This window comes from Eleginops maclovinus, chromosome 18 (assembly GCF_036324505.1).
Source record: "Eleginops maclovinus isolate JMC-PN-2008 ecotype Puerto Natales chromosome 18, JC_Emac_rtc_rv5, whole genome shotgun sequence".
In the NCBI taxonomy this organism is placed as follows: domain Eukaryota; kingdom Metazoa; phylum Chordata; class Actinopteri; order Perciformes; family Eleginopidae; genus Eleginops; species Eleginops maclovinus.
This window is the reverse complement of record NC_086366.1, coordinates 9335539-9356401: the sequence shown is the minus strand read 5'-3', so window position 1 is coordinate 9356401 and position 20863 is coordinate 9335539. Positions and strand designations below refer to the sequence as shown.

Genomic DNA, 20863 nt, shown 5'->3' with positions numbered 1-20863 from the left:
ACTGTTGTTCTACCTGCACAATTGTTTCTCTGGTGTCGGAATGTCTCGCGATGTTGGCGAATTCTTAAAAACTAAAACATCACATCATTTCGGCTTAAAATCTGTTGAAACTGCGTTACTGAGAATTGTAAAGGGTTATAATATTACCCACAGTTCATAATTAATGCGTTAGATTAGGCCTACAGCGTTACAGCAAAAAGTAATACATTGCTGTGATCCGTTACTTTTGTAACGCGTTACACCCAGCACTGTACCTGTGAATATGTGTATAAATGTGTATGTGAATGTATAGAATTTTGTTTATCAATGTGTGTATTTACATGGAAACCTGCCTCCTAATTTTGCAGTTGAAATTCCGTAATATTTGGGTTCCAAACCAAAAACGTCGGAACTGGATTGCTCACGGGAGGTCGATTGTCTGTATTAAAATTGAATGTAGTAACTCAGAACAGGGTTTCTCATGTCAGTCATAACAGATTTTGCTCAGACAACATGCACTGATACGTCAGTGGGCCTGCTTCTGGGAACAGGCTGCTGATGGTTTGGTCACTCATGATTACAACACAAATAAAACAAACACTGCAGCCCTGTGTGATTTAATCTCTCAACATTACCGCCTCATATTATGAGTGATGGAATCGGAAACCTCATATCTTATAACAGGGCAAACAGATGGTTGAGATATTTCAAAGTAAATACGATTGTAGAAGAGTTATGTGATCTAAACCTTATTTAATCACAAAAAGCCAACAAATTATTCAAATTTTATTCATAAAAACAATGCATGCCTTGACAATATCAAATCATTTCAACATAAAGGTGGAATGACAAATAAGTGACAGTACTGGCTAAAGTGACTTTCTACCACAATGAAAGCACAGATGAAGACATGTTAAAAAGTTAGTAAAGCATCAGGGTTATATATGCTAACTTATTACATAAGGCAGTGGTAAAAAGGCACAGGCTGCACTTCGAATGATCGGCTGACATCTTTAAACTCTTTTTTATTCACACAAAAAGATTGAAAGGAGCACCAGCTGACAGAATCAGGGAGAAGCATGAACTGTCTTGATATTTCTCGGTCATTTTCTCCATGTAGTGGTGCATAGTGTGATTGGACAAAATGAACATTTCATACTTTGCAGGCAGATGCATATACAATTAACAACCACCATTTGGGAGTCCAAATATGATTTCCAAAACAACATTTCAAATGAACATTTTACAAATATTACAGGGACCCTACAATTATGTTTTCATATTTCTTAAACACCTGCTTGCACATGCTGACATGCATTTTTCTATATATGATCTTTTTATTAGCATCACTTTTTGTACCTCTCCAAAGTTTACTGTCACTGATTAAAATCAACAGCAATGTATGCATATTGGGTACAATCTCTTCCAAAGATAACTGCATACTTAGCATAATTGTACCAATGAGGCTAGTTTGTTACACCAACAAGTTTCCTTAGAGAATTCTCATATATTTTCTAAAACATTTATTATATTCAAAGTACTTCTGAAATACTACAGGAACAGCTCTGAGAGACACTGAAGTCAGCACCCAATCATGTATGAAGCACACCATTTCTCTCTTTGCAAAAGGAACAGAAAACGCTCCATATGTTTACATATAATCCAAAATTACCTGTTGAGTTATAACAGTTAGATTAAAGTTAGAAAATATGGCTAACTGTAGGACCTTCTATGTTTCCGATTTATATCTATGTATGTTCACAGAGGACTTATATCATGTACATTCAGAGGTGGATGTCCATAATGTTTGATACAACAGACAAATACACAAATCGATTCATGTATGAGAGGATCTTAAATCGGAGCATAGTTTGGTCCCCTAAAACAGGCTGCATCTCCAGATACATAATGAAGCACACTTATGAAATACAGATCAAAACTGCTGAATGTGTTTATCAACAAAACCTGCTGAGGTAGTGTTTGCCTCACAATCATGTGCTACCTGTAGTTCCCATGAACTAGGGTGATGAACAATTGTTTAATGGTTTTATATTTAGTCATGATAAAACGAGAGACACAATAAAAATAGAATATTTAAAACCACCACTGGAGGACTGAGTCTGAGGCTGTTTAACTCCAGACATCCTGTGAGTAGCGTCCCTTGGTCATCAGTTTCTTGACGTAATCTGTGGCCTGTGTGCGCGTCATGCCTCCCAGCTCCTCCCCTATCTCATGGAGGGCCGTCTGCACATCCTTAGCCATGTTCTTCGCGTCCCTAGATCAGGAGAAAGATTATGTTAGATTTATGTCCTCTTTAGTGTTTTTTGGGTGTTTTCTCTTTGGTTGTTTTTGTTTAAGTTTTTTTATCAACATTTGTCCATCTACTGGAAGATTTTGCCCGTGAATCACCAATCACTTGGCATCTATGTACATCTCAAACATGGTGGAGGTTTTTCCTTTTGATTTCTAAATGCTGGCAATAAAAAGCAATTCTTATTATTCCACTAGGTGGTGCCAAAGCACCAAAGACAAACCAGGTTTCCATTACCAATTCCTTCTAATCAAAAGGATCACAAATACTCCTCCACATTAATTCAGGTGTACCACTTATTCAACAACTAAATGCAGTATGTGAAAGTTCAATCTTTTATAATACATTAAATGCATATGTTTTGCTGGTCAAATGCAGCTGTCAATTACCCGCATACGTAGATATGAGCGTTGTCGGAGTGAATCAGCTTCCAGAGATGCTCTTTATTTTCCTTCAGGATATGCTGCACGTACACCTTTATTTTGGGAAATGGAAAGAGGAAACATTGTTCAAAATGTGCATCATCTGTAGTTTTTAAGGATTACCCCTGGAAACCTTTCATATGGTTGGAAAGTTTCAAACACACGGAAAAAAAAGGTTTTATCAACACACACGGGTAATAAATATATATTTTGTTTTCCTATTATTTCTGTTTTTTTGTACCAAATGGTATTAATATACAACAACGTGCAGGTAATTTGCGTTGGGCTCTAAGAGGCACTAAGAGCAGGCCTACCTTCTGCTCCTGGTCTCTGGAGAAGGCGATGTTGAGCTGTGTTAGAACTCCCTTCTTCTCTGCTTCCTCCAGCTCCTCCTGGTAGATATAATCCTCGCTCTTATGTCTGCAGCCGAAATACAGGACTGTTTCTCCCACCTCCTTTCCTACAAAGGAACCAAAAAAAAACACTGATTATTTTTCAAATGCACATATTTTATCAGCTCTTAAAATGAGTTGTAAAAGAAGTTTAACTGATCAAGTTTGTTTTTTATTCGTAAGCACACCCATTAACCCTTCAATGCTTTAACATTTTTTTTGCTGTGGGCAGTGTGGTGTATAAAAATATGTCATTAAATCTGTGTCATCTACTGTGTTCCTTCTTTGTTGAAAGTATCTATAAATACCTTGTTCTTTGAGCCAGCCTCTCTCCTGGATGAAACCCATGAAGGGAGCGATTCCTGTCCCAGGGCCGATCATGATCACGGGGTTGGTGGCTTTGAAGGGAAGGCGGAACTGAGACTTGCGGATGAACATGGGAACAGTGGACTTGTGTCCGTTATCAGTGACCAGTTTGTTCTTCAGCCAGTTTGTGGCAACTCCCTTGTTAGTGCGGCCAGTCGGGGTCTCGTACTCCACCACCACGGCACAGATGCTGATGCGGTCAGGGTGAAGCTGCAGAACAGGGGACAGTTAACAACAACCCTCTACTTTAAAGTACTGAATGGTTCAGGGCCAAAACAAATTTCTGATCTACTACATCATGAATCATTCCTTTGTGGTGATCTTGAATGAGTATGCTTTTCATCCCCAGAGTCAGAACTAAACATGTAAAAGCAGCGTTCAGTTTTCATTGATCTGGAACAATCTACCAGAAATCTCCAGATCGACTGCAACTCTCACTTCTTTTATGTCTAAAACTCAAGACTTTTCACACTGCACTGTAACATATCTTCTTTGTTTCTAAATGAATTCAGCATTATATCTTAAAGCATTTAATGTTGTTGGTAAAACACCTGAAATCGCCATCCAAAAAGACAGGAAGTTACCTTTGAAGAAGAGGCGATGGAATAGTAGCGAGCCTGGAGACGAGGCAGCAGCTCACACAGGTGGTCAACGGGAGGCCGTAAAGACGGCATGTCCTCCAGGATGGCGAGGATGTTCCTACAGGCACCCTGCACCCAACTGTGGTAAAGTGTCTGTAGAGGGGAAGCATCAAAAAGACCAAAAAATCTGAGAGGGAGAGGGCTGACAAACTAACAGAGATGGATGAGATGCAACTGTGTTTCTTTAAGGGCCTGGGTCCGTATAGCCTTTTACTACCAGGGGGGTTGGTAGAGCCTCCTTCTAGCATTTCATATAAAAAAACACTTCTTTATTGTTTATATTGACTGAAAGACGAGGTCAAAGTTACCAGTTACATCACGGGCCTTTTCGTAAAAGTTGAAATATTATTAACTCGAAGCGCTCAGAGCAGCAGCACAAAAAAAGGCAGCACGCTTGGAAAAAGGGGCTGGGTACAGCACATTTCCTCAGTTCGACCACATGAGTTCTGTTGTCATAGTAATACATTAAAACAAATTATGTTGCCGCTCAGAAAAAGGCACTATGTTGACATGAGCCAAATAAGGACACCAACACCGATGAATCTTTAGCACCTGGCACTTACCTTGCCCTCAGGTGAGGAGGAGGACATCTTGCGCATATTCTCCTGGTCTTTGGGGTCAGAGGCGTACTGTGCCAGCTCGTAGAGGACGTTGGTGCGGGGGGGCTGCGAGATGTCCAGGTAGTGAGTGAGGGCGGTGCGGTAGGTAGTGGGGCAGGGGAAAGGATGCTTTTTGTTGGACTCCTCTGGAAAACAAATACAGAGATGACGTTTTAAAAAAAATCTAGAATGGTCAACATGTTTTTTATGGACACACTTCTTCTCTCAGCTTACTGCTCTATCTGTGTTTATTAATAATAATAATAATAATAAAGTACCACTGCATCCTGTTTACTGTGTTGTTTTACTTCAAAGTAGGTTTATTAAAAGCAGGCTTTAAATAATACACATATTCAGACAGTTACAAAGTTAACCTCAGTGTTCGAATCCCTTAACCACATATCAATGTTTTTTTAATGACATTCTTTTTATGTTGCCATGACAGATTACAGAGCTGTTACGACAGGTGATAATGCCGTAACTCATTATTAAGACTACTGCGTGACTATACTATTGACTCATCAAATCGGTAATCGACCGGGCAGATGTAATTTCGATGCTGCTAATAACCCCTAATAAGTCCTGAGTACATTTGGTCAAACAAAAGGTCTGCAATTTCATGAAATACGATTCAGAAATAAGATATCCTTGCAGAATAATTGGCCTAGGAACTTAAAACATTGCTTGAATGGAAACTTTACTCTTTTATTGTAACTGAATAACTTTTTGGTGATTCAGTCATTTTCAATACTGTTGACTGAAACTGAAAAGGAGCCGCTTCACTTATTCCACACAAAGCATATCTGATGACCTTCATGAGGGCAAGAATCTCATAATTGGTAACAAAAGGCAACACCTTATATTACAGCAATAACTTTCACTAGCAGTAATATAACAATATATAATTCATCAGCATCAAGCTTGGTGATACTGCAAATCTAGATATCAAGGGAGGTTTTCAGGGACGAGCCAGTAAAGTCAACGTGCTTCGGGCTTTCAATGCCATACCATCAAGGTTGTTGAGAGAGATAACCACATCAAGGTCCACTCCAAGGATTTGTCCCAACTTGTTCACCATTGCAGAGTCATTTGTGGGGAAAACAGCGACATGGTCTCCAGACTCGTATCTGAAGTCACATAAGGTGAAACAATTAGACTTTGACGTGTTATCATAGGGATATGAAAAAGCATTTTAACGAATCTAACTATAAGTATATCTAACCAGTCTCACCTGATCTTGGAGCCAGTTATGTCCAGTTCCAGGTGCATAAGATGTCTATCTCCGGCTTTGTTGAGTTTGCGATTGACAGTGACAGGGGCCAGGAAAGGGTTTTTCGAGTCGAAGGGCCTGTAAATAAAAGAGCAAGACTTGAAATATCAGAAAAAGAGATATCAAATATTTTAATTAAATAGTATAAAGACATATTTCTCCCTGAATTCTATATTGTTTGATTGAAAAAGTCTGTGAGAAAGGTTTCAAATGTCCCACTAGGGGGCAGAAAGCTTCATTTTTAGTAAGTGACCTTTGGTAAACTTTGCAATAGGCAATGCCAGTGGGTGAAAAGTGAATAATGGCAACTGCACATTCATCATGAATGACTTGAGATAGTGAGCAGCTTCCTGGCTGGAGTACTCACGGCTTTTGGACCTCAAAGCTCTTAAGGCGGCCAATCTCTCCTGAGTACACCTTGTTCATGTTGAGGTCGGTGTGCTCCTTCAGCGCGTACTGCCGTATGCTGTGAGGAAAAATCAGTGGTTAGCCTCCCCAGACTCTGCATACATACATATATAGAAAAAGCAGTTTCATTCATAGTGAAACATATATTAAAATGTATGTATAAATGACACTTGTTCTTGTTTTTTTGGGATGATGCATAGATAATGAATATTACAATCTAATCTTGCTTTTTGTTTTATTTCACATACAGACGGATAGGGTTTATCATAAATCAGATATGACTTTGTTTAGATTAAGTCTTGTTCAAGATATGAACATAATAAATGTAATGAACACACAAGACTTTGGGTGGAGTTTTGCTTTAAACTCAGCCTATGTGCAAAAGGTTATATTTGTATAATATATACATTATACATGAATTTGAGATTATATTCTTGGGAAAGTTTTTGCTAAGGACCTAAACATATCTACGTATATCAGCCTTATTATCTTAATCGTGTTACAATGTGTGGAAACTACCTTTCATCTGAAGGAGACAGTATATTACTTCACATTAACCGAAGAACAGTGAGTATGGGAAATGAAGGGTTCAGGGTAGAGATGAGGCATATATAAAATGATGGGGACAAACAATGTAAATGGGAAAGAAATACTGTAGATGCTTAAAAAAAAAAGGGTGAAATTGTCTGTGAAATAACCTCGAGTCGTCTCCTAAAGCTTCGACTCCAAAGTGTTCGCAGACGGACGGCCAGAACTGCTCTCTCCAGGAGACAAAGTCCTCTTCCAGACTGAAAGATAAAACAGGGGCCACTCAGCAGAGAAAGACATTTGAATTTAGATAACAATAATAACCATATACATTTGCATGTAGATATCCAGCCACAAATGTCGAACTGTCTATCGAACAAGCTGAGTAATTCATCATTTGAGGCTCCAAGCATAGCGCTGATTTCATATATTTTTTGTAATCAAAAAAGTTAACCTTGGCATTTTGAGGGTGAATAAAAATCTGTTAAATGAAATCACTTGTTGACAGTGGCGTGTGAGTGGCTTCACACAGTTATGAAAATGAAAGAAGTTCAATCTAGAGAGAATACATTTGTTAAATAGATTTTAAACATTGCTCTTGTGAATGCCTATCATGTACTGTACAGGAACACTGATAGCGGTTTCACACCAGGTTTTTTGTGCTGACTTAGCATCTCAATGCTGAGAGAAATGTCTAGTCATCATTTCCTTTTTGACTCAGAGGATTAACTGGTCACTTACTTGCCATCATCGTCTCCTAGACCGAGGTCAAAGATCCGCTTGGCCCCGAGTTCTTCCAGCCTTTTGTCAACGTATTTTCCCATTGCATTGTAGTGTTCGTAAGTCTTGTTGCCCAAAGCAAATACCTGAAGATTGAACAAGGCACAGAGGGAGAGATCATTGCTAAGTGGCTTTGGATTAATCTTGACAAAAACAGGGTACATTTAAATTGATCTTCACAATTTAAAAAGTGTCATAGTTAAACAATGAACTGATATCCATTAACTGAGATATCTGATTTGTTTTTAAATAATCATATTATAAATATAAAAAAAATAAACAAGATAATTGTCCAGCATCCTCTACATTCACTTTCTTTCTATTTGTTGCTCAATTTGCCAAGAAACCCCAAAAGAAACATAGTTAGAATTACCTTTACTTGATAACATCGTAATAACTGTCAATAACTGTTTTTTAAAACGTGAAGTGAAAGTACGACATTGTGATGGCGCTACCAGAGACAATAGATGAAAAACAGGCGGAAGGACGCGACCGTGCCCAATAATTTAGCTAGATTTCCCACAGTCAAGTTTTCCCTCAAATGAGGTCAGAGGCTCTGCACCCCAACATTGACACAATGACACACACGCACACACTGACTAGTCAACCACACACACAAAGGCCTTTCTTTCATGGTGCGCACAAAGACCGACGCCGCTCATGCTAGTGAAGCCTGTGTCCGATGCGTCAGACAGCAAAGCAAAATGACATAGCGTGACAAAAAAGGAATAGGGGTTGTGAAGCAGCATTAGAGGAAAAAAATCAATTTATATTCGTTTTATTCATCTCAAGACTGATATATTCCAGTGGTCCAAACTTCAAGTAACTTTATCTCCCAAAATATCAAAGGGAAATGATTTGGAAAGTTACATTTTGTAGAGAGCAATCTAAAATGATAGTTCATTTGCACATTAAAAATGGTGTTGTTATATTAAATACCTTTAGCTCAACAATCAGCTAATAGATCAATAAAACCATTAATCTAATTAATATTAATAATTAGTCATTTCAATGTGTAACAGACTCTCAAAGGTGAGAATTAATAGTTTTTCTTGGTCTTAAATGACTGTTCTTTTAATATTTTTTGGTATATATAATATTTGGTTTGTTTAATTTGGGTTTGGCACATTCAACCTTAAATCATTTTTCACAGTTTTCTTATTTTTTATGTACAAAAATATGTCATTTCTATGTTCAACAATGCAAAAAACTGGCATGAGTATGCATTTGACTGTCCACCCTGTGCCTCATGTTGTGGGAAACACTAACGTAATTCCTATTCAACTAGAAAGTAAACTCTTAAGAGGGCAGACATCCACCAGACGTGCTTCCCTCTCCCTTTCCAAACAAAAAAAGAGTTGACTCTCAGTCCATCTTTTACTTCTGGCCCCAAATAGCTGGTTATGATAACAATAAAAGAGATGTATTAATAAGCCTGTCAGAGATGCTATCTTGTCAGCTTAATATATCAAAGTCTTGATCATTAACGACTCACAGTGTAGTTTAGTCCGGAGAGGTCTTCATCATCATTTTCCTGCAGCCAGTCGTAGAAGTCCTGGGCGTTATCCGTTGGGTCTCCTTCACCGTAGGTGGCCATGCAAAATATGGCGAGGGAGTTTTCAATCTCAGAGAGACGGGCCAGCTCCGTCTTGAATAAGACACGTCAAAGTCAGAAACAGAGAGCACTGGAGGACTCAACATTTGCATTACATTTTTGAAAGGCTATGTCAAGAGTTGCCCTGTCAGCAAACTCGCAAGTTATTAAAAACAGTTTACGCATTATGATCTGAGCGTGTGTGCTGTGCTTGACTCTGTTTGGACTCACTTGGATATGTTTTATTTCAGCAGTTTATTTGTAGTTATAACAGATATTATCTGGCATATAATATAAAACATTATGTGACTGTTGAGATCTCTCTGCGACTGGATGTGAAATATATCATCATCTAAATGAATATAATCTCCTGTCAGGACAATTCAGGAGAATCAGTTTATAACCAATAAGCTTTTTACCGACTTCTTCAGAACACTTAAAAATAATCAACTTGCAGACATAACAGTCGAGTCAGATTTGGGTCATTTCAGTCCTTTGGTTTGAATGTTGTTTTTCTGATTACCATTTCATACTCCTCTGGATCGGCAGCCATTCCTTTCATGCCGTAGCGCTGAGCGTCTTTCGACAGTCTGTTTGCAAATTCTTCTCCTGTGCCCGTCTGGGAGCCGTAGAACACAATGATGTTCTTTCCCTGGTTACACATTGACAGAAAACTCAGGGCAAATATAAACCTTCACCCACAACTACGATTTGCTGTAACATTTTTGTGATTTACCTAAAATATATTCTGAAAAGCATTTTCTCACAGATCCTGAAAAGCTGCTTTGCTAACTACATCTGTACTATATAACTAGTTCTACAAGTGACAGGAACATAAAAGTGTCAAAAATAATAAAATAACTCCCCGTAACTTCATTTTCAGTTCAAACAGAAAAACCTTTCTTACATGAAGCTTATTTCAACACAAACTGCTCCATCAGCATCTGCATCTGTTTTGAAATCTGACATATTTTATCCCTGCCGACAGTGTTGCCATGATAATTCATAACAAAAGAGAAACAGAGACTAGACTGAATGGCACTGTGAACCAAAATTATTTTCTGCCACCATTATGGTATTTAAACTATTTGCAGCAAACCGCATGATTCAAAACCAAAGTATTTTCCCAAGGCTGGCTTGAAAACAGAGGGAAGTCAAAGCAGTGTTTTTAAATGAAAAGGCATTATCCTCAGCATATTATTCATCCCATCCATCCATACAGCAAAACGAGGAAATGCACTTCAATCCAATATTAAACTCAACACGAACGCTCTCTAACATTGCACATCTGCAGGTCCTAAGGGCTTCTTTTAAAGCAGAAATGATGGGAAACATTCAGGAACATCACTCACGGTTTTTTTCATTTTCTCGATGAAACTTGTCTCTCTTGCAGTGGGAGCTCTGGGGGAAAAAAAGTTTGAATTGTCATAATGTTATATAATTAAACACAAAGACACAAACTGTTGTTAACCATAATTCTGTAATGAAAAAGTAAGGATTAACCAATGACCATGTTTACCAAAAATCAGTCTTTCCTCATAAAATACTTAATTAGGACCATCCTACTTTTGGCCAGAACAGCAAAACAGCACTTTATATCATTTTAATCACTTCCATCTGAATTTACAAAATAATTTAATTATTCACAAGACCATAAGTGGAAGTATAGGCCTGTCTTTGTTAGCTAACCTTAGTTAGTGTAAACACACAGCAAAACAAGTCATTAGAAATGTACATTTAGCTGTTATCTAGCTTCAGTCTGTGAATGAATGACCACCAGTCCATATATTTGAGGGAACAGCGGGTTCTGTGTTGTGCTTGTGCTTTTTTCCAGTGTACTTAAAAAAAAAATTTGTAAACATTGGAGCACTTTAAGTTCAGAAAGGAAAGTACGGATAATACAAATAGCACTCCATCAGTGATTACGCATTCATTCATTTATTCCTTTCCCATATGTAATTATTTGGTCATAGTAGCAGGTAATGATCTAAATAACCGGCACTAAATTCTTATCATCAGCTCTTAGGCAATGTGGGTAATTTGGCTGGTCATAATTCATGGTATTCTTAGAATAACAAGGAATAACAGAGCGGTGACTCAGTAGCCATATGAGCATTAGTCACGCTAACTGTATGAATATCACGTACTGAGCATACGGCTTACAAAGTGGTCGATCTCCGGAAAAAATTTAAAGAGCACTCTTAAATCTTTATCTCTACATGTACGGCAGCCATTCCAGTGTCTGCTGAATTCCAGAGAGAAACATTTTCAGTAGTTTATAGAATACAAAAAAAAGAAGAGAAATCTTTTAACTCAAAGACATGTCTATAAATAATAAAACCAGAGAAACTGATAATGCTTAAGTGTTCTCTTGATTTTTTCCACGGCTGTATATTAACTACAGGTAACACCTCATGGTAATTCAAAATGTTAAATAAGATTCACCCAGGAAGTAATTAATGGACGAAAAGAGATCAAAACCACATCTGCAAACATGGTGCAAATAAGAGTGGGACAGAGGAAGAAAAAATCTATTATCAAGCCAAATAAAAGAGCAACGCCGCTTCATTCAGCATCAAAGGTCTAAGTGGACAGCTGCAACTCTGTCAGATCTTTAAAGAAGAATAAAGCGGCTACACATACCTACAAGTATGCCAGATGAATTTGTGTTCAGATTTACCATATCCAAAAGCAACAAAGCAGTAGGATAGCCATAAAAGACAATATATTAATTTGCTACATTTGACCTTTCACACACATTAAGTCAAACAATTTACAGAACCTATCCACTGAACAGCAGTGTGCAGAGTGCAGGCATGTTGGACAGATGCCCGACATGCCATAAAAAGGGGCCCTGTGGTTAAAACTGACTGAACCCTGAAGCAAAGTGTAAATTCCTGATCGAATTTATAACAAGCCTTTGACCGTCTCCGGCCTGACTCAGCGGGGGAGGATTTTCTGTGCATCATTATAAAATCAAGAGACCAGATTAAAAAATCTGTGGTTCTGAATGCTGTGTCAACAAACCCAAAGTATCTTGAGCAGGTTGTAAATAAACTTAAAACAATTGTATCCCGTTGATTTATTTTCCTGTCTGTATAACTTTAAATACAATCTCTTTTTATGTATTTAGCTCAAAGACATTTCGTGAAGATGGCTCAACAGAATCATGACACAGTTCCTAATCAGATTTTTTGTATAATTTCCCCATTCAATAAAACAGCTGGATAGCTCTAGTTTTGTTTAATGTTCAGAAGACTACAAAGTCTTAAAAAACTAAAACGGAACAAATCCTTGTTGGCAACAGATCATTCAATTTGTGCTAGCGGAACCTGAAATTGGGCGACATTATTTCAAGTCAACAAACAAACGAATGTTTTTAAAACTGGAAATAAATAATCTGCCGGTTTGATTCTGATAACATACACGTGTCCTTTTCCTTCCTGCAATGGCGTGAGTCCCACATAAAAACAACCGCATGTATGCTGGCGTTCAGTCATTGTTCGAACATTTTACAATTTAGTCCAAATAGATCAGAGCTCATCATCTGTTTATAATAATGAACTTTCCATTCGATCAGGAACGAAACCTTTTAAACAGGCACACTGAATCATTTCAGTCGTAATCTGCAACACAGAAAAACTTGGAGGTAATACTGCAATGACATGGTTTTCATTTTGTTATCCGACCTTTAGCTAAAAACCAAAAGAAAACTTTTTTAAATTTGCAACACAATACCATAGTAACATACTTAATAGTGTTGTAAAAAGAGGGGGGGGGGGTCATAATCAAATTAAATTAATGTAATTGTGTTTGCAGTCAAACATCTTTCAGTTTTTTCCCACCAGAACACAACTGGGAACAAGCGAGTTACACTGTGCAGAGCTTCAATTGGAAACATGCACGGCTTAATCATTTTAATCATTGGACAATCTGCCGATTGTTTTATCTAGATTCATCGTTTGATTTATTAAATAAATAGCGAAAAATGTCCAACCCAATGTTCAAGGTGATGTCACTACCTGCCGTGTTTTTTTTCTGATTTAAGCCCAGATATTAAGTTGAATAGAAAACAAAACAGAGAAAAAGCAGGGTCTCCATATTTAAAAGAATCGGAAACATTATTTCTGTCATCTACACGAAAACTTCATCAAAACTATAAACTGATTATTCAAGTATTTTTTCCTGTCATTCAACTAATCGAGGAATCAAGCAAGTGTTGCAGCTCTAGAAGATTGCCACAATTTGAACTCTTACAAGTTGCTTACAACTCTTCAATGAAAAACATACCAGCCCACGTGTGAACTGTCCTGTCAAACTAAACGGTAAAATAAACAGTAGCTAGTGAGAAATCTTTAGGCGAATTCAAGCAAGTATTGCAAAAAAACCCTCTAGATGTGCCTTAGAAGGTGCAATAAATCAAACACTTTACTGACCTCTCAGCAGCATCTCTCCTGTCCTCAGGCAGGGAGAAGACACAGCCCATGGCATGCAGCCACTGCCACTAGCAGCACTGGCTAGGCCACACCGGGAACCGCCACGCTCAAAATCAAAAGCAGGACGTCAACACTCCACAACCACAGAATGGAAAAATAAAACCAGGTCAGAAAGGCAGCCGAACAGTTCTGGAAGAGCTGCCTTCCTTCACCTCCAACACGATCTGAACTCTGCCTCTTCCTGTGCTGCTCTCTGAAACCAGCAGTGTCTGTTCTCCATACACACACACACACACACACACACACACACACACACACACACACACACACACACACTCACACACTCACACACACACACACACAGCCTACAAGCCCTGTCAATGTCTGGCAACCGCTGAGGACACAATGGTGGGAAACTGACTTTCCCATAAAATGAAGCAGAGCTGCGGACCCACACTTTTGACTCACACAAACACACACTGAGGCATTCTCGGGCTGAAAATGCCTTCCTTCTCATCCCCGCCCCTTTTCCTCTGCGGTCTGAAAGGTGTTGGGAATGAAGAGATCTACCAGACCCATTCTGAGCTCGAGCTAGTTATCGAAGCAACTCCTCAGTGGATCACTGAAGGAGGTGGGAAAGAGCTGTGAATGGTAGTTTTTTTTCACTGAAGTATCCCCCGCCCCCATCTCACTGGAGGAGAGAGGGGAATGTCATTGCTATAGTAACCTCATTTATCATAAAAGGATTCCATTTGTGACATGGCCTTTCTCCAATGGCAGAGCAGCTCAGCCCACACACACACTAAGAAAGAAAACAGGGGAGTGGGGAAAGAATGAAAAAAAGTAACTGAGGGTAAAGAAAGGGTTGCTTGTCTTTTGCCTCAACTTTCCACCTTTGGAGAGGACTCACAAAAGCAACTTGGCTTGCCTTCCCCTTTTGCTCTCCAGGGAACTTTCAAAATGGTTTCATGGCCAAAAACAAAAGCACAGGAAGACATGGAAGACTACGCCCCCTTCATAACAGTTAGGTAATCACTGCTCCCTTTAAGGGGAGGGGAGAACGACTCTTATGTTCCCTTCCTGTATTCCAGTCCTCCACAGATGCACACTCTTTCCGAAGCAAAACGTGCGCTACAGGGGTCTTTCCCACTTTCAAGCCAACCTCCTGCTTTCATAGAAATGGTGAGGATCTCCCCCACTCAATCTCCAACACTGTCTCCATTCACATAACCACGCACCGTCTCAGCTACACAGCAAGTGAGGCTGCTGCTGCTGCTGCTGCTGCTGCTGTTGCTGCTGCTGCTGCTGCTGGCTTTACTATGGTGAACAAAGAAATTGTGTTGTGGGTGGGGAGGGATTAAAAAGTGGCCAGTGGAAGGGAAGTCCTCTGAAATGTAGCCAAGCCTCCGTCACTCCCTGATAAATGATGACTCACGGGATAATCGTTATATTCCACACTCTAGGATCACATTTAAAACCAATGTTACAAGTGTTGACATTTTTTTTAATAAACACCACACAATTTCTTTAACAGGGTCAGAGAATGGCGCTCCTGTCAAAACGCTGTATTCTCACGATGGGGTTCCTCATGGATTGGTTCTGGGTCCCTCCTCATTTCTGTCTAGACCAAGTGACTTCATGCAGTGGTATCAGATAGCTTTTCTAAGACCTTTACATACAAAACAATCAACTTATTCAGCCTTTTTCCCAGTCTAAAACCAAAGGGAAAGAACAATTTCTGGTCTGCTGGAAATCTCTCACATCTTTTGCCGTCCACATCTCTGTGTCAAGCGTCATTTGCACACTGATTCTCCACAACATCACAAGGATTCATCCATTTCTTATCCAGGAGGCAATGCATTGGTCCAGGCTCTTTATTATTTTGTGACTACTCTAACTTGGTACACACTGAAGTTCCTACACGAGTTGTCAGACTTCTGTAGCTCATTCAGACTGCAGCAGCCAGCTGGTCTACAACAATCCCAAGTTCTCCCACAATAGTTCTCCCATTTCTTTGCACCCTGCACTGGCTGACGGAGGCTATTCTAATCCAATATACTGATGCTTGTTGTTAATGAGTTAGGCACATCCTACATCCAGGTCATTGTCAAACAGCAACTCTCCTGCTGCCAATTGGCTTGCTACTTCTTCACCACCAAAGGGGGCTGGTTACCTCTACACAAAGTCAAGATTCTTTCTTTCCTGGCTCCAAATTGTTGGAAGGACTCCCTTTCGACATCATGACTGCAGAAACTCCACTTTTTTCTGTCCTCCTCATTTAAAAGTAAATACATTTAAATATAAAGTCTCCCCTGCCTTCCAACATCGTCTGGAAGCTGATATACTTACTTTGGAAATGTAAAACCAAGCCGCCTTCTACATATATTATCTGTCTTGAACACTTTTTGTGGCTAAAGGTCAGCCACCATAACAGTTTTAGTTAAGCCATGTATAAAGTTGTGCAGCAGAGCCAGAGTTGGAACATTATTGGAGAAAACAACTTCAAGATTAAAACTCCTTCGCCAATGATTGCATTACTTTTCAGAGTAGCCCTTGAAATGATTTACATGGATTTGGGTCAAGTTGCAAAGCATAATGACACCACTGTTTGGAATTTAACATACAGGAAAAGACGATTACATAGTTCAACATTTAATTATAAGAGTCCTAGTTATGAGGGTAAGGAACAACGGCTTCCAGGCCAACAAAAGAGAGCAACAGGGAGGTCAGATCAGTTCAGAAGTCGGTGACAAACCTGGACAATCAAAGAAAACAAAGCTGCTGCTAGTTGAACATATACAAGCTGCAAGCCATGCACTTTCACACACTTGGTTGTACCAACTTGAAATACTCTACGTAAGTGAGTGTGTATTAGGCAAAGACACATGGAGATCACTGAAGATACAAAAAGATAATTATTGTTCTTCTCTGGGCTGAACTATAAGACAACAAACTCCCTTCAGTGATCAATGAAATATTCCCACAGAGGCAGAACAACATGTGCAATCCAGATCAGCATACAGCGTTGTATAGCTTTTATATAAAAAACAGACTATGTGCGACTAAATACACAATGAGGCTACAGGTTACATTTAAAAAAAACAAACACTTGCTCCAATGTTGAACTAAAACAACAGATAAGCTAACAACGATAACTCCTTTGTTATTCTAAATACTCAAGATTAACATTTTAGTAAAAGTTGCATTTAAAATGTGATTTGCAGTGTTTGGGACATTTCTTGGGACCTGTATTTCTTCCTCTCAATTCAGGATTTAATACATTATCTAAATAAACACTCGTACCACAAACTTTATGAAAATAAATTAATCTGTTGTATCGTGATGGGTACTCACGGTGTGTCGAGCTTCTTGAATTCGGGGATGGGCTCGGGCTTCTTGCGGGACATGAACCAATAAACCACAAGACCAATAATCAGGGAAAAGAGGAAGAGGTCCAGGTTGCTGAAAAAAGCCTCCTCTTCCTCCACCGAAGGCTCGGTGTTAGCGGCAGTATCAGCGTCCATGTCTGCCATGTCGACACTTGTTTTGGGAAAGAACAAACAATGTTAGACCAAGTTTATTCAATGAAAAACTTCAAGTTTTGATCATAAATCACCCTTCTTTTTTTGTAAATAAGCAGCTTGAAGACATTTTTTTGGGACGTGGATTATGACTGCATTTTATTTTTTTTAACAAAAACTAGAGTCTGGCATAAAAATAGGTTAAAATGCTGCACAGAACAACATGATTGCAAACATGTGTGAGCAAAATTACACAAGTCATGCCATAAAATGATGGCTTTTCGCAAGTATTATTGGACAATTGGCTCTTACATAAAGACCCACTGATTCAGACAAATGAGGAATGTCTTATTGTACAATAACGACGGCAGCTTTTTTCACACTGAGCACGGAAGAACAACCTGCCCTGAGCTCTCAAGTTTCCATTTGGTTCAAGGAGTGAGAACAATTAAATCTGTCTGGCTCATCCCCAACTAGCAAACCATTTGAATGAAACAGCCATGTGCACACGCACTCAGCAGGAGCACTAATTTCTCACAACTGGACTTCTGACTCACTGACATACAAAGCAAACCACTTCACAGTACCAAGATTCCTGTGTGCCAACGATAGTAGGACAAAATCACAGTGACTTCAGCGCTTGTGAAACTATTATCACTCTACCCTGTCATTTCTAAGAGTAAAATTATGTTTCCACAAATTAGCAAAGTGCAATGGAGTCTGTGTGATTGTCCCTTCTTCAGCCTGTTGTGAAACATTTTGTCCTGGAGCATTCTCTATAATAAAAGTAGTCTTTCATAGCCAGACCCATCTACAGAGCAGAGTATCAGCACTGCAAAAAGGTCTGGCTGCACCGCTATCATTAGGAATGAGGGAAAACGCTCTGGCTGGTTTGAATTTCTTTAAAACCAATCACAGTCTGTGGCAATGCTTGGCAAACGAAGTGTAAACCAGCTGCTACAGAATACAGTACCTTAACCTTTTTGTACACTTGAATGTTAATGAAAATGACAGGTTCAGTGTTTCCACCCAATATAAGTCAATAAGGATAGAACAAGGATGGTTTGAATATTGATATTTTAAGTCTGATCATTCAAAAGATAATGTAATGGCCACAAACATCAATCACACAGTATCAGTGTGCTCTTTCTGTTGCAAAATGGGGTCCATGCCAACTAACCTGTTCAGTGAACTCCCAGGAGGGTTTATTAGCAGACAAAACCGAGTACACCAGAGCTCCTGTTTTCAACTTCATCCTGTGTCATTAGGGCTATGCGATATGATTCAAGAATCAATTCCCATTCTTTTTAAGCTGAATGCGATACACAATATATATTGGTTAAAAGACTGACCAAAATAAAACTATTTCAGGTGTTCCTCTCCTGCTTAACAAAATTGAGGGGTGCTGCAAGAGAGATTTGGGACCACACCTTTCTTTGTAATCAGTCCGTTAAAAAAGTGTTTATTCTAGACCAGTTTCTCTATTTAAACAGGAAAAAAAACACTCTAGACAAAGACTATATTGTACATAAGGTGCTTTTAAAGATTATGCCTCGAGGGAGAAAAGCGAAATGTCAGACTTAAAAAAAAAAACTCAACATTATGATAGGCTGTAACGAAATAGTAAGACCGGATGTAAACATTTGCAGGAAGTGCAAGAATTGAGCTGCCATGCAAGGTGATTCTTTCAGGTAAAAACAAGATGCAGTGCACCAAGGGTGGCTGCTAAATTTAGAAAATGTGATGAACTGACCAATAGAAATAGCTCAATTGATATAATAAGATCCAGTGCCACATAGGCTGCTAGAAATCTATCTGTGCTGCTGGTGCCTTTTTATTTCTGTAGCCACGGCCCCTCAGGACGAGTCCTTCACTATACAGTAGTCAGATACAATCTAAGACATGCAGTGGTAAAAATCATGTGAGACTTTGGTTAGTCACCAATACATCTAAGTGAAAGAAGTTTTAATAGCTTTCTACCGGGGGGCGTTGAATGATCAATGAAATCAGACATGGACAGAGGTGGAAAAAGAAGTCAGATCTTGTACTTAAGTGAAAGTAAACTAATATGTATAATGTCTTTTAATTATAATTATTGATGTATTAAAGTGTTATCAAAGACGTTAAAGGGGAAACTAATGTTAATCGCTTTGAATGCTGCAGGGTAGCAGGTGGATTTTACTCCAGGTGTACCTAAAGTCTTATTTAAATGTCAATAATCCAAATCTGTAAAGTAACTTAAGGTATTATAAAAGTACACAGTGTACCTCTGAATTGTAGTTGAGTAGTAATACAAAAGTAGCTGTACTACTACAGAAGACTGTCAAAAAAGTCACCTCTGGACATGGACGAGGTTTACGAGAGTTCATTCTGACAGTTCAACTCTTGTACTTAAAGGACAGTTATGCAACTCTCAAAGTAGTGGCACCGGTTTGGATCAGCGTGTATTTAACGCGCACGTGTTACGTTAGAAACAGGTTTAATTTATGTTAATGAAGCATCAGCTGCTGTTTCGCTATTTAGCAAATAAGGCTAGCGGTTAAATAATACGAGAAGTACCTAACCAAGAAGAGAGCCAGCGGAAGAGGTATCAGGGCCCTAGCTATTCACTGGACTGCGACTAGAAACACATACTGTACATTATGAAATACACACAAAATACAGCTTCATTTACAGACAGAATCGTTGTGTTTCATATGTTAAGTGCTCGTATTTTAAACAATACATGCCAAAGAAAACGACTTTCTCCACAGAAGTTAGCCACAGTTTGCGTATCTCACCGAAGTCAGCATTACACTCTAGCCAATGTTTACCTGACAATTATAAGCTATGATCAATTTATAGTTTCAGTACCAATCTTTTATCGTTGACTTGTACTTCTCGTAGACTGCCACAGACTACAGGTCGATGTAAAACAGTGTGAAATGTGTATTTAGTGATGTGCTTACCTTCGCTCCCCTCTTTGTGTCAGGCTGACGGAAGGAAACTTTACGCCATGTAGGATTAAACCAACTCCACGCTTGCAGCGGGGGTGGACTCTTGCACTTTAAACTCCATATACATATAATTAGGAGATGGTTTTATGTGTTGAAAAGCAATACTCATTTGTCCTTTTAAGATATGTTTCTGCATTAACGGTCTGATGTAAATTAGCATATTTCTTGTTTATTTCAGCGAACACGTGTTTCAATTTGGTTCGGTCCACATCGACATTACCTAATATCAAACTTGCTAAAATAAATAACAGTCGAGGTGCAGCAGGGTAAGGTTCAGGGTTTTATAATCCAAGCAGGCACATCAGATTGACAGACTAAAATGCAGATTTATCTGCAGTATCCTCCTCAATGTAAAGGGTGTTAATGCTAACAATGCCAAGGACACTGGTTAAATGGCCCAACAACCAGTGAGTATGCATACATGGGCAAAGAAAAACAAATAAATAAAATACTTAAGTAAATGTAGCAATTTAAAGACGTAAATGTTATATTAAAAATAATGCATTTAAAAGTGCATGCAAATGTTGTGAACACAAACCCCAGAATCAGAATAAGGTTCATTGTACATAGGTTTCCACATATTTGCTTTGGTAGACAATACACTGTGCAGTGCTACTTAA

General features: G+C 38.8%; 1 protein-coding gene across 3 annotated transcripts; it reads right to left on the bottom strand.

Moving 5' to 3' along the window:
- Positions 1-752: 752 nt before the first annotated feature.
- On the bottom strand, positions 753-20271 carry porb (P450 (cytochrome) oxidoreductase b). 3 transcript variants are annotated; one of them, XM_063906964.1, is made up of 16 exons: positions 20196-20271; positions 17081-17266; positions 10643-10691; positions 9814-9942; positions 9192-9344; positions 7658-7782; positions 7087-7176; positions 6348-6446; positions 5942-6058; positions 5719-5837; positions 4675-4856; positions 4055-4204; positions 3413-3680; positions 3027-3172; positions 2680-2765; positions 753-2254 (listed from the first exon to the last, which is right to left on the bottom strand). In XM_063906964.1, the coding sequence occupies exons 2-16, from the start codon at positions 17257-17259 to the stop codon at positions 2110-2112; spliced, it is 2037 nt and encodes a 678-aa protein (XP_063763034.1). In that variant the 5' UTR covers positions 17260-17266; positions 20196-20271; the 3' UTR covers positions 753-2109. The 3 variants fall into 3 exon arrangements, with proteins under 3 accessions (XP_063763034.1, XP_063763035.1, XP_063763036.1); XM_063906965.1 differs by lacking the exon at positions 20196-20271 and adding an exon at positions 20101-20121; XM_063906966.1 differs by lacking the exons at positions 17081-17266; positions 20196-20271 and adding an exon at positions 13727-14019.
- Positions 20272-20863: the final 592 nt, after the last annotated feature.

Coding starts and splice junctions, on each gene's coding strand:
- porb (XM_063906964.1), bottom strand. CDS start 17,259: ATGGCAGACATGGACGCTGATACTGCCGCTAACACCGAGCCTTCGGTG. Junction 3,173..3,412: donor AGGCTGGCTCAAAGAACAAG/GTATTTATAGAT, acceptor GTTCCTTTGTAG/GAAAGGAGGTGGGAGAAACA. Junction 2,766..3,026: donor CCAGAGACCAGGAGCAGAAG/GTAGGCCTGCTC, acceptor CCCAAAATAAAG/GTGTACGTGCAGCATATCCT.